Source organism: Magallana gigas, chromosome 5 (genome assembly GCF_963853765.1).
Source record: "Magallana gigas chromosome 5, xbMagGiga1.1, whole genome shotgun sequence".
Lineage (NCBI taxonomy): Eukaryota > Metazoa > Mollusca > Bivalvia > Ostreida > Ostreidae > Magallana > Magallana gigas.
Window position 1 is genome coordinate 7,282,842 of NC_088857.1, and position 13,911 is coordinate 7,296,752.

Sequence of the window (13,911 nt, forward strand, 5' to 3'; positions counted from 1 at the left end):
ACACCGAGGCCAGGGTATAGCATAAGCTCCCCCCAACTTCATCTCACTGAGTTAAATTAAACAGGCCAAAAATATTTTTAACTGAATTTTTTAATAGCATAAACATCTTTAAAATAAAATAAAAGTAAAATAGCATATATAAACTTTAACAAAAATAAATAAAGATATACGAATAATTTAAAAAAAAAGAAATAACATTGCAAGCATCAATTTCTTTAGCTAAAACATTCTGAACTGGATCATGAAATCTAATGCCTATACTACTGAGTATATCATTCGAGACGTCAATAATTCGCCATAAGGTGACTAGTTAATAAGTTGTGACATCCACTGTTCTGAGGTTGTCAAATAATACAGAAAATTCAGGAATATGTTCATACATGTGTATGTTGGTTTATCACAGTTCTGTACATTAAAAATGTAGAGGGTATCAGTCTTTTGCACAGATTTTTGGTGTTTTTAACAATAAGATCTAATAATTTAGATAATAAATTCTTTGTGTATCAAATACAAATCCATTGCACAATGAGTAACTTGATAAAAATGTCAGATGTTGATGAGGCCTGGGTCCGACTTTTTCTATGAAAATGATCTGAAGGTACTACAAACACAATATGGCAAGAACTGAGGACTCGGGTCCACTTCATCCAAAGCCAAACACAAGCCAGGAACCACACAAGCCAGGAGCCACACAATCCAGGAACCGTATAAAAATCCATCGCTGCTGTGTCAAACACAATCTGAAACAATATGGCACCAATGACCGATTCCCCCATTTTTGGAGGAGAGTTCTCTCTTCATACTTGTTGTTGAGTGATGTCACTCACAGATCTGTAATAGGCAGAAAAGTACCATGTGATATCTCTAATGGATGACAATTGAAAGCCTGCATGTTGTATTTGAAATGCAAAGTTTGTTGATTGCTTTACAGTATACTAAAAGTCTACAGCCATACATGTATTTACATCACAAGGTAAAAGAAATCACAACAACTGCATCATTATTGTCATATAGAAAAGACATAAAGGGTTAAGCAGGAGAACTACTACATAATAAAACAAATGTATGCATTATGAAAGGCATAGAAGGAAGCAGCACTGGGTTATAAATCAAACTGGAGAAGTAGGACAGATGTGCACCAGATAGAAGAGTGCGCCAGCAGTGTATATAATATAAGCCTGTACTGGAGAATTTGAAGTGGTACCGATTGAGGTTCCCTATGGTTCTGGACCTGCTAACTGTCACTTTATCACCTAATGACAACATACAACCCACAAAATACACCACTGATCATCTTCACCAACAAAAAAAAGCTCACAAGAAAACAAAAAGAAAAGTTTTCAACAACTAGGCAATGTCTGCAATTCATGCAAATTAACAGTAAAAATCAATAAAAAATAATAAGCATCAAGTTCTAATAGTAGAACAAGTAGGGAGTTGTTTCCCTTACCTGGAATTCCATCTGTTGTCAACATGGAGCCATATACATTGTAGACCACAATGAAGCAACACAGGAGGATGGGGCCTATGATTGCCCCCTCCAGTCCTAGCCAATAGATACCTCCAGCAATGGCAAGACCAGTTAAATAGGGATGGCCACTGAAAACAAAAATCCCCTTTGTCATGTACAGTATAGCTACATCTTTATCTATTGATGACTGGTAATGGCAATTACAGGATTACATATACAATAAAGTTTCAATATTTTAAGGTATGGTGGATGATTACAGTACCCTTTGATTTCTCCAAGAATGGCGGTGTCCACAAAGTAGGTGGGCAGGATGTGACAGATGAAGAGACTGAGGCCCTTTAACCCTTGACCTTGGATCAGCCAGAGTTCCAGCACCGCAGGCAGGGTGGCCCAGTAGGGACCTAGGAAAGGCACGGCTGCTAAAACGGCTGCCAGGGCTGTGGAAGATAAAACTTTAGGTCAAAATTGTTAACAGACATTTCCCTTCACATGGTTATCAAACTGATTTTACTGATAATATACAGGTATACAAACAGCACTTATGAATGAAATCATTTCATTGCATAAGAGCGAAGTTTATTGTTATTCCAAAAATAATTGGTTGGTGGCTATGAACTTTTGTGGATAATTTTCTCAGTTAGATAAATTACTCAGCAATTACTGTAGCAATGGTTATGTGATTTACATAGGAGTACTTGATGTGTAAATTTGCAGCTAACTAGTACATGTACCGGTAATCTATCAGTAAACTAAATTAATCCAACAACACTGCACCATGTAATAATGCATCTTAAGTACACACATTATTTCAACTACAGCTGTAAAGAACAATATTGTTAAGTGTTTAGGGAAAGTCTCTATGCAAAAGGAAAAACTCACTACTGAGTTCTACTTTTGTCAACTTCCTTTTCTTTAGATTTTCAGACAATCACATATACAGACTTACCGATTGTTCAGAATATCTCATACAATAATGAATCTCTTCATATGATGTACTAATAGCATCATAAAAGTAAGAGATATAGTAAAACTAACCTGATGGGATGAACACCATGTTGATTCCAAAGAGAGTGTGTGTTAACCACGTGTACAATCCATAAAATGCAGCCATCTTTAGGGACGCCATGAATACCCCACTAATAATAGAGCACAGGTTTATGACAGATAACATAATGCGAGTATGATTAATGTGATTTATTAACTTCTGTTTGGTAAAGAAAAATATTGGGTGCGTTCATAGTTTTACCAGTGGTACCAACTTTCATTGATGACAATGGTACCAATTGTACCAATAAACTCTGAACAGTTTTCACATACAAATGCTATTGATTTTACCAATTTTACCAATAGGAGTCCAATGGTAACATTGGTTATACTGACTACAGTTTTGTGAACATGTCGAACAACAAACATCTTTGTACTGACCTAACTATACAACAATAACATTTTCATTACGGTATATATTGCACCTCAATCGTCATAATAAGAAGGACAATTGCTTTTCCAAAAATGGGATCTAATATCTTGATTTTTGCCGCCATGTCTATAATGAGTTGTGACATCATTAACCAATACTTCCCACACTCTAGATCGTCTGCAGAAAAATATACTGGGTGCGTTCAGAGTATTTCCAGTGGTACCAATACCAGTTTGCCAATGGTAAAAATGTGTGCCATTGGTGCAATTGGACCCATATATACTCTGAACGAGTTTTAGGGTACAGATAGTAGGAAATTTACCAATGTTAACAATGGTACCTTTGGTGTACCATTGGTAACACTGGCTGATTATTTAGCGGAAAATGTCAAACCAAGATGCAATATTTTTGCCTTGTTGATCATTTTGCACCAAAAGGATACATTCAAAATTATAATTTGTGTACAATAAAGAATTTTTTCTTACAGTTTTTCTTCTCCCATAAAACGTGTATATCTTTGGAAAAACATGGCTAGAGCGAGTCATAACTATGCGATTACTTTCTTCTATACCATAATATAGACACCGATGATTTTGATACCCTTTGTCCAGGGACACATTTGAAAGTCAATGCTATGGTTAATACCAACAACAATCTAATTGGCCCCACCCCTAATATTGAAAAGGAATTATTGGTGTTTTGTGGAAACTACGTTTGAGAACTTTCGATGCATGGCTGAACGGTTTTAGAACATTTAGATAGCCTTCATCACAATTAAGCAAATAATTGGAGAAAACTTTCAATTTCAAAATGTTTTGGTGCTTTGGATGGCAGTCATATTCCAACCAATGTCCCCCAAACACCTGCAACATGCCTACATATACGGAAAGAATTTTTTTCAGTTGTATTTTTGGAATGTTACAATGCTTAAAGGAATTGTTCAGCTACAACAAGGTTTAAGGTGGAAAAGCTGTGAAATTAACTGTTGCCTTCAGTGCATACAAAATATCCGCCATTTTTGTGACGTCATAAAAAACTTTAAAAAAGTTACCATCGCTAACAGAGCTCTAGATCGTCTGCAGAAATGTCTACCTATGGTAAATTTTATCGGCAAACATTGGTACCGTTGGTATACCAATGGTAAAAGAAATTGCCAATGGTAACTTTTGTATGCCAACGGCAGTACTCTGAACACACCCACTATTGGCAAAAAACATTGGTACCATTGACATGCCAATGGTAGTTAATTTTACCAACAGCAACTTTTGTCTACTAACGGCAGAACTATGAACACACCCAATGTTCAGTTTCTTACGCAATTACTGCATCTGGCCAATAATCAAGATGGAAAAACGAAGTTGTACCCCTTTATCAAATTTTGAAATAAAAATATTTGCCTGCCACCGTATATTTCGAGATTTTTCTGAGCCATGCCATCGTATATTTCGAGATTTTTCTGAGATGGCTCAGAACTAATGATTATTTTTTTTTCATTTTTGTTTTGTTTCTCTGCAGAGAGAGAGAGAGAGAGAGAGAGAGAGAGAGAGAGAGAGAGAGAGAGAGAGAGAGATTTGTACCCTATGGCTTCCTCTACAGCTAGGCTAAAGGTACTGCCAGAGGGGTGAGGATTGAGGCCAGAGATCCACTCTAGAGGTTTAAACTGCTTCCCACTGGATGCCAGCAGGTAGAAAAGAGTGGTCAGAAATATAGCCTGTAATGTAAAAGAAGAAAAAATATGAGAAATCTTCCAAAAGCAACCATCCTAGAATAAAGGCAATGCAAGTTCCAAAATATATATGCTTTTACAAAGTAATTCGACAAACTCTCCATTTTGACAAAATGGTCCCTTTCCTAAGCATGTCAGTTTATACAGGTTTTTACATTACATTATATCAATCTTCATTAATATTGACCTATTCACTTATTTCTAAGACTTTCAAGACAATTATTTGCTTAGGGTAAATCAACATAACTAATTAAAAGAATATTTTGTTAAAACAAATTCTTCAAACAACACTATTGTAATAAGATATGCCTCATTCATGAAAGGAATTGAATTAAACATAAGGTGTGTATACTTACAGCTGAAATGAACAGGTTGAGTATTGCTGTTCCTCCCCCCAGGACAATAGAGAGGGCTGCTGTTGCTATACTCAGCATCAAACTCATGTTTCCCTTCAGAACCATCCACACGTTTTCAAGAACCTGAAAATTCAGATTTACATTTACATAAATAGTTCTATCATATAATATCCATTCATATATTATTTTCATAGATATAATTACTTAATTTCATTTTGATTTCAAAATTAAGACTCTCTAAGTCTTCAAATAAGTTTTCATACATACTGCTATGCTTTCTTAAATCTTTTCCCCTCACACTTACAGACACAAATGTTCCAATGTTATCCTTGACAAACTCCATCACTTGTGAGTAGTTGAAGCTCTTTCCCTGCATGCCAAACTCATAGATGGACTTCCAGTCCAGCATTTCGCTGGGCATGATCTGAAACCCCGGCTTAGCCTCGCTGTAGTTAGAGGCACCCTGCAGGATGTTAGAAACAACTTATTAATGATATATTTACCTTTTTTTCCATGTTGCATGAGTCAAAGAAATGAAGATTTAGATTTCTGTGCCAACAAACAAAACAAATTACATAGTTTCACCAATAACACCCAAATTGAATACTTCATTCACAACAGATTTCACATCACTTATGTCAAACAATTGTGAGTTCAAACATTACAATACACCAAAATTACTTTAATCTCCCAATTTTCATGGCTTCATACAGTGACTGTTTTAAAACATTATTAATTAGTTTTACAAAATTTATTTAAGTGAAGTTAGAAAGTGATGAAAAAAAAGTTATTCAGTTGTGAAAAATGTACATGTATAAAAGTAAAAATAACCAAGAGGCATAAGAGCCTTATTAACAGGCACCTGAGTACTGGTATGATTCACCCTGTAAAAGCAAAGGGCAAGATAATTTAAAAAGATTATGTATAATTAAAAAATCAACCAAATGAATTTACAATTCTGCATGAGAACAGATACATAACTGTCATTAAAAATTCAATAATTCTTGTGTAAGCTTCATTGTATACTGTGACAGTTCAATGTATGTGTCCATAATCTCACATGAACCCCCCCCCCCCCCCAGATTTGTTTATCTATCTCATATAAACCTTATCATTGTCTACAGTATTTTATCCTGAATAGCATATTTACTTGATATTAATTTCCCCATACATTGTAGTATCTATATGTCTCATGGACATCCATCAAACCAAGCCAATATCTGCCCCCCAATCTAATTAAAATTAGACTCAGAATGTCTAATTTTAATAAGATTGCCCCCCCCCCCAATTGTAACTAATTTTTCAAACAGTGTTGTATCAAAATCAAATATTCATAAACATTGTACTGAGGATGTTTGTCACATTAATCTTATTATTGGTCATCATTGTCCAATAGCTGTCACCAAATTGGGCAAATTCCCTCAATTTTTCAAACTAATGAAATTGTCATCTTTTCTTCATATTTTGCCTTTGGAAGTATAGAGCACAGGTCTGCCCAAGTACGATTTTAACACATGTTTTTGTTCATATACTTATACACATCATAGATAAAAAAAAATGGTACTTGAACAAGCATTTCCCAGTCGAAAACCCATTGGAAAGCACTTATTTTTAAAGCTCTCTATATTACTTTAATTTCGGGGGCGAAAATTGCATAATACTGCATACAGTCCTTTTCATTTTCCCTATCCTAAGACCCAAAAGGAAGGAAAACTTAAGTTATATAAGTAGTAACCTGGATGATGTATTTTTTGTTTTTAGTACAGGTAGTTTCTGAAAAGTTCCACACTAAACACATTTCAACGACAACCAACGAAAAGCGATAGTAATAGGTCACCTAGCTGAGTGACTCATGTTTCTTCATTAGTATCTTCATCACTGTGATAGAACCATAATATCTGATAATGACTAATGGTTGAGACACTACATTGTTAGAGATTGCACCAGATACATGTTAGAGATATCATGATTATGAATTTATCATACAAAAATAATTAAATACATGAACAGAGTATATACATTTTATGATTTTGCTTCATTATCAAGTGATGGATTTATCATTATTCAGTACAGTTATTTCAACATCTTGCTTCTAGCACATTAATGTATGGCCCACCACTATACTAGCTGGTTTTTACCAACCAGTTTTTCCATGTAAAGGCTAACAACAAACATGCAGGTGGCATGACAGTTCACCTACCCAAACTCTTTCCTGTAGAGACAGTTTCTGCTCTCTTTAATTCTAAATTACTATTCAGCATGCAATTATTCCCTAAACCAGAACCTTTGTCTCTTTCATAGCAGACATGCATGGCATTGATTTCTTCTATGAGAGATAGAGAGAGACCTAGCAACTCTTTAACTTAAATATTTAGAGAGAGAGACTTAGCAACTGTTTAAATGTTTCCTAAAGATCTTGATAACAATATACATGTACGTGTGTATATGAAAGCAGAAATTAACTGTTTATTAAATGTACTCTAAACTAAAAGCTAAAACCAGTGGGACTTGCATAATTAAGAAATTAAGATAACTTGACATTATAAAAAAAGAAAAGAAAAGCTATTGTTGACAAGTAATGGACACAGTTATCCAGGCAATACGAGAGCACCACAACGTGACCAGTGAGAAGTTAGACCTTACCGCTCGATTGAGCCAGAGGCTCGTGTCAGAGATCTGCATAACATCAAAGAAAACAATCAGAACATGGCTAGACATTGGAGTAAACATGCTTGCTTACCTTTAATTCTCAAAAATTTCAACTTTCTTACTGCATGATACCATGATACCATGCAAAATTCACATTACAAATCCAAATTACACCTGACTCTTAATGTTAGCTATATTCATTTGATAGATGAATGGTACACTTTCACTACATGTTGTTAGGCCTACCCGAGCCAGCCAGCTGTGATACAGGTTGTCCCACACTTCTAGAACCTTGCCTTCTATCTTTGTGTTGTTGACCTCTTTATCTCTCCCAACCAGGTCATGAACCTTGTAACATTTATAGAGGACTCGTAGAAGTAAACAAACAATGTAACATTTATAGAGGACTCGTAGAATTAAACATAAATTATAAGTTTGTAACATTACCTTGTCATGAAGAAAGACAAAATAAATAACCCTATACAATTTTTTTTCAAAATTGATCTTTCAACACTACATGTATGTTGGAAAGTAAACACATTACCGTTATACATTTACTAGTTGAATATCATGACATTTTATTGTCCTTATCAATCAAATTTTTCTTCCTGTATTTTTTTTATATTCATTGTAACAAAAATACTCTACAATCTACCCTTAGTACAACAACTGACTCACAGTACCTTTGAAGCAAGCCATTTTCTGCCATACAAATAAGCATTTCCAACCATGGAGTCCATAGCTATTTGCATGTCTTCTCCCTTTGGTAACCAGCTGTAATACAATAGTTATAATCTAGATTCACATGTAATAACATCTTAAATAGCTTAGAATTTGAAAATACATGTATTTTGTTTTATCGTTTCAAACCTTCTAAACGCTTGCACACTATTGCTATTAAAAACTTACTCTGCATACTCTCTCGTATTGTTCAACACATTGCTGGAAATGCGGAAGAGATGCATACTTTCTTGGTGAACCTTCAAATAATCATCACTTGTGTTATATCACATGAAACATTAAGGGCAACATCAAAATAATCATTCATAAAGGAGGCATACTTTATAATACATGTTTTTCAAACCTGAACAGCAAAGAAAATAGTAAACAAGGTGGATCCAATCAGGAGGATGAAAATAAACAGGACACTGGTGAACTTGTCCAGGGACCCCTCTAAGATGGACATCATCTACAACATGCAAGGAAAGCACTCTACACATCAAGGACAGAAATTAGATTTAGCGTTCAAAGATAACAAGCTAAGTATTAGATGAAATTGTAAAACTCAGTATAAAGAATGCTGGTCCACCTTTGCATCTCCACGACTGAACAGTTTCAACAGACCAATCACCCATCTAGGAGCCAGCACTTCACTTCTGGCTGTGTACCACTCCATGAATGATGATTTACAATATTCCACTTTCTCTCCGAAAAATCCCCCTGGCTTCAGTTGATGCACTACACAATAAAATGTACAGAAATTATCAAATACACACAGCGTTTCAAAATATTGCTTATAGCTTTCATAAAAAATAAAATTTATGCACTGCATAAAATTTCAGTGCAGAGATATCCAAAAATACTTGTTGTTGGGAAACAAAAGTAAAAGGAAGGTAAACTAATACATACCAAATGCTTTAAAAATCCACATAAGACCTAATAAAGGAACTAGAAGTTGCAACAACCAAATATTCATCCAAACTCGAGTCAGAACTAAGGCCCAGAATAAGTACACAAAGTACTTAGTGCTTACTGGTCCCTTCTCTTCCGATGTTTTCACTCTTTTCTGTCGAACGGAGCCGACTTTAGGGGTGGCAGTCCCCGGAGTATTCAAGTTGATAGGAAGATCTGTTGGCTTTTTAATCTCTGTTGATTTCTTACTTTGATATACTACACAATGAAAAAAATAAAAGTTCCTTTTTCTCAGGCATATTGATTTTTTGTGAATGCAAATAAAAAAAAATTATGAGACATGTGAGAAAGTTTTACTGGTATGTGTAACCCTGATCATTTTACCTGTATTCTCGCTACTAAAACTTTCAGTTGTGGATATTTCAGTAGAGGAGTCCAAAATTGATGAGTCTGATTGTTGAACCTCACTGAGAGATCGCTCCAAGTCCCCACTAAATACTATCCATATTGCTTTCAGATCAGATATACTCTGGCCTGATATGAAAAAAATATTTTTTTTTATAATCATTTGATTGCATCACAATTAAATATAAATTTTTAAAAATTAACTACACAGGTGATAATCACTGCATTTCGATGATATTAAACTTGACTCAAATTGAATTGATATTTATAGTACTGATCAGACCCAAACTAACAGAAGGTACACCCCAACTAAACTCATTGGTTAACTTTTGGGGTTTACTCCTGGTTTTTTAGAGTGGACCCAGAGTAAACCCAAAGTAAACCCAGAGTGGACACAGAGAGTAAACCCCTATCAGAAGTATACCCCTGAAAGCAGACTCTACATGTGTATTTGGAATATACATGAGACAGGAATTACACACAGTAAGATGGTAAGATAAAAGACTGGTCTGCTTCACATTTCAGTGCATTAGCAAACAGTTGACCGTAAAAGCAAATCCCGAGTAAACCCTAAGTAAACCCAAATTACATGTACACCCCAAGTGGACGTAAATTTTCAAAAAAGCAGACCCAGAGTACATCCCAAGTAAATCCCAAGACCAACCCAACTTGTGACAAGGGTTTAGTTCAGGTTTACTCAGGTGTTAGGTTGGGTCTGATCGGTATTTTATCTTCATAAAAACAATAGATAGTAATCATGGTCAAAGAGGGCACCTTTCTCTTCAACTTTTCTTTTGGTTTCTTTTACTTCTGTGGCAAATCCAGTGGCAATCAATCCAATGATCAGCATAAACAGTGGCACTCTTAGAGCACCTGCCACTGACGCAATGTGAAGAATCAACACCCCCCAGATAGGTACCGATAGAAGTTGAAGGCATCTTTTGGAGTCATCGTTCCACAAAAAGATAACCACTACAAGGTATGCTACAACGAGTGTCCACACCTACAGGTGTAAGAAAGCAAAATATTACATCAGCTACATTATATAACGTGAAATCGGTGAACCATATGGTTAAATAGTTTAAACCATTTGACATACCCAAAATGAGGTAAAATAATCCAATACTTCATACACGAAAATGAAAACTGCACAACAAACATCTAAAATACTTCTCACTGGGCCAAAATACCATAGTAAATAAATAAAAAACAAACTTGTAATAGCACCACATAGCAGTTTCCAATGCCTTACAATGGTTCTATCAAATGTCATAACATATGTATAATCAAGTGCTTGTATTGGTATATAGGCAATCCCGATAGCAAATGGAGTTCCCGAGTCTTGTAAACCACGTAGCCATCGTCTTAATATTTCTGTTATTTCCCGTTTGAAGGGGTACAGAAATGTTCCACATAACACTGCCCACAATAAAGGTCGAAGAAAGGCCTCCAGAATAAAATACACAGCAATTGCCGAAGCTCCAGCTAATAAAAGAAAAACGTTAGCCGCTGTTGTGTATAGTGCCTGTTTAAATGCTTTTTCGTGGCCTTGCGAAAAAGTTTGCAACATTGAATTTACGAACGGTGACTTGAAGTCAGCCATCTTGGCTGTTTTACCTCGTTCGTTTTCTTATTCGTAATTATTCATCAAACCGAAATATTAATATCATCCTTAGCAAAAGTCAACTTTTAAACTGTAATAATTAAAAATTCTTTTCAGTCTGGAGAATTTGAAAACATCATCCATTTTTCACACCGTTCCAATAATCCCAATAAGTGTACGACCTGTCATTATTCTTCTACTTTCATTTTGGAAAAATGGAGTTTGGTGACGTGCAAGAAACCGGCGAAAAGAACTTTCCGAAGCAAGATGAAACACCTATTCAGTATGGTACAGCAGGTTTTAGAACTAAGGGAAGCCGCTTGAATCATGTCATCTATAGAATGGGCGTTTTAGCAGCGATTAGGTCTGCTACTAAAAGTGGTGCCACCATAGGCGTCATGATAACAGCCTCTCACAACCCGGAAGAAGATAACGGTGTCAAGTTGGTGGATCCAATGGGGGAGATGTTGGGTCCAGAATGGGAGAAGTATGCTACAGAAGTTGCAAATGTTCCTGGTAGTAAATTGGATGTAACTCTCCAGGAATTGACTAAGAACCTAGGTGTTACAAGTCTACAGAGTAGCCGAGTTGTGTTTGCACGTGACACCAGGCCCAGTAGCCCCGTCCTGGCGGCAGCCCTAGAGGCGGGGATTAAAGCAGCAGGAGCCCAGTGCCAAAACTTTGGATTGCTAACTACGCCTCAGTTGCATTACATAGTTCGGTGTATCAATACCAACGGACAGTATGGAAAGCCTACTGAAGAGGGTTACTTTGAAAAACTTAGTGAAGCATTTGTAAAACTCAGGAATATCAGAAAAGCAAAGAAGATGAAGACTTTAGAAGTATACAATACATGTTTGTACCTTGATGCCGCTAATGGGGTTGGAGCTGGAAAGATCCCAATTCTCCAGTCCAAGTTAGGAGACTTATTAAAGATCAGTCGGGTGAATGATGGGAGTGGAAAGCTAAATCATGAATGTGGAGCAGACTTTGTGAAAGTCCAACAGAAACCCCCCACAGGAGTAAACATGGTCCCTGGCCAGAGATGGGCTTCATTTGATGGTGATGCTGACAGAATAGTTTATTACTTTATGGGTGTGACAGATAATCGATTTTATCTCTTAGATGGAGACAAGATAGCAACATTAGTGGCTGGATACCTTAAAGATCTGGTACAGGAGACTGGGCTTTCACTTAATCTAGGCCTTGTCCAAACTGCCTATGCAAACGGGAGTTCAACAAGGTACATCACCGATCAGCTGAAAGTCCCAGTGGCTTGTGTACCAACAGGAGTGAAACATTTGCACCACAAAGCACAAGAATTTGACATTGGGGTGTACTTTGAGGCCAATGGCCATGGAACTGCTATAGTTAGTAATTCTTCATACAATCTGCTGCAGAAAACTTCACAAAATACATCCATATCAGATCACCAAAGCGAGGCCTGTGATTTGTTACTGAGTGTGATTGACCTGATTAACCAGACGGTTGGTGACGCCATCTCTGACATGCTGCTGGTGGAGATGATTCTGGCCGCCCAGGACTGGGATGTGGAGCAGTGGAACAAAGCGTACACCGACCTTCCAAACCGACAACTGAAGGTCAAAGTCAAAGATCGCTCCGTGATCCAGACAACAGATGCCGAGAGGAAAGCTTCCTCACCTGTTGGTCTCCAAAGTGCCATTGATGAATCGGTTGCTAAGTACACGCACGGTCGTTCTTTTGTGCGGCCGTCTGGGACAGAGGACATTGTTCGTGTGTATGCAGAGGCAGATGCGCAGATTGCTGCTGATAAATTGGCCAATGAAGTGGCCGTCATAGTGTACAAGATGGCTGGGGGTATAGGGGAAGAACCAAAACTTCATTAGTTATCATGGTTATACATGCTTAAGTGAAACCCTTGATCATGTATTTTTGGCTTTTAGTAGATAATATAGAGCAATATGAATCAACACATTGCAATTTGGAATCATTTTCGTTGAGGATTTAAGACATGGTATATTACATATCAACTGAGGGGTTGTTTTTGGTCTTAGCTAGTTTGTGATAATCATAGAAAGTGCTTACATTTTACATATGACATGTATTTTTATTAATCAGAAAAGAACGTAATTTTGCTTTAACAAATAAGTTAATAAGATGAAAGTTAAATGAATGTTGTATTGGAATATTTGATGTACCATGTATTGATCAAAGTATTTATTCTTGGCATTGATAATCACATGATTGTTTGAAGACATTCCAACATTATAATTACTTGTAAATTAATAAATGAATATGTTATTGCATATTTATGTGCATATACTGATTAATTTGAATGTCAACTGCATTTAGTAAACAAAATCTAAGATCGCTGAAGCAGTTCAGAATGGAGATTTGCAGTGGTTAAGGGTTGCAAATAGCATTCTATTAAAAATTGCCTCCAACTATTTTTTTCTGGCCCACAATAGATTTGGGGCCCGTACTTGCTAGCAATGAAAGTTGAAAACTAAACAATGAATATTAATTTTTCATCAAGATCAAGGTGATCATCTATGAAGTATGACATGGCCAATCAAGTTAATTCATCAATTTTTGTGGCTTAAGTTCATGACTCTTAAATGCAAGTTCACATAGAGTGTCACCATGTCAAAATCATAACTTGTTGCCCAT

At 36.2% G+C, this 13,911-nt stretch overlaps 2 protein-coding genes across 5 annotated transcripts; one reads left to right on the forward strand and one right to left on the reverse strand.

Annotated features, from left to right (window-relative positions):
* Positions 1-72: 72 nt before the first annotated feature.
* On the reverse strand, positions 73-11,399 carry LOC105345358 (transmembrane protein 245). Of its 4 annotated transcripts, none has more exons than XM_011453481.4 (18): positions 10,756-11,399; positions 10,431-10,659; positions 9,636-9,785; positions 9,249-9,509; positions 8,929-9,077; positions 8,704-8,808; positions 8,529-8,599; positions 8,303-8,393; positions 7,866-7,967; positions 7,614-7,646; positions 5,275-5,433; positions 4,971-5,093; positions 4,466-4,599; positions 2,507-2,607; positions 1,734-1,908; positions 1,451-1,599; positions 1,205-1,253; positions 73-831 (listed from the first exon to the last, which is right to left on the reverse strand). In XM_011453481.4, the coding sequence occupies exons 1-18, from the start codon at positions 11,257-11,259 to the stop codon at positions 798-800; spliced, it is 2,619 nt and encodes an 872-aa protein (XP_011451783.3). In that variant the 5' UTR covers positions 11,260-11,399; the 3' UTR covers positions 73-797. The 4 variants fall into 4 exon arrangements, with proteins under 4 accessions (XP_011451783.3, XP_019929695.3, XP_019929696.3 ...); XM_020074136.3 differs by having other exon boundaries at positions 1,185-1,253; XM_020074137.3 differs by lacking the exon at positions 7,614-7,646.
* A 35-nt stretch (positions 11,400-11,434) lies between these two features.
* LOC105345333 (phosphoacetylglucosamine mutase) lies at positions 11,435-13,545 on the forward strand. The gene has a single exon (XM_011453453.4). It carries the CDS (start codon positions 11,475-11,477, stop codon positions 13,125-13,127), a length of 1,653 nt encoding a protein of 550 aa, XP_011451755.3. The 5' UTR covers positions 11,435-11,474; the 3' UTR covers positions 13,128-13,545.
* The last annotated feature ends 366 nt before the right edge of the window (positions 13,546-13,911 follow it).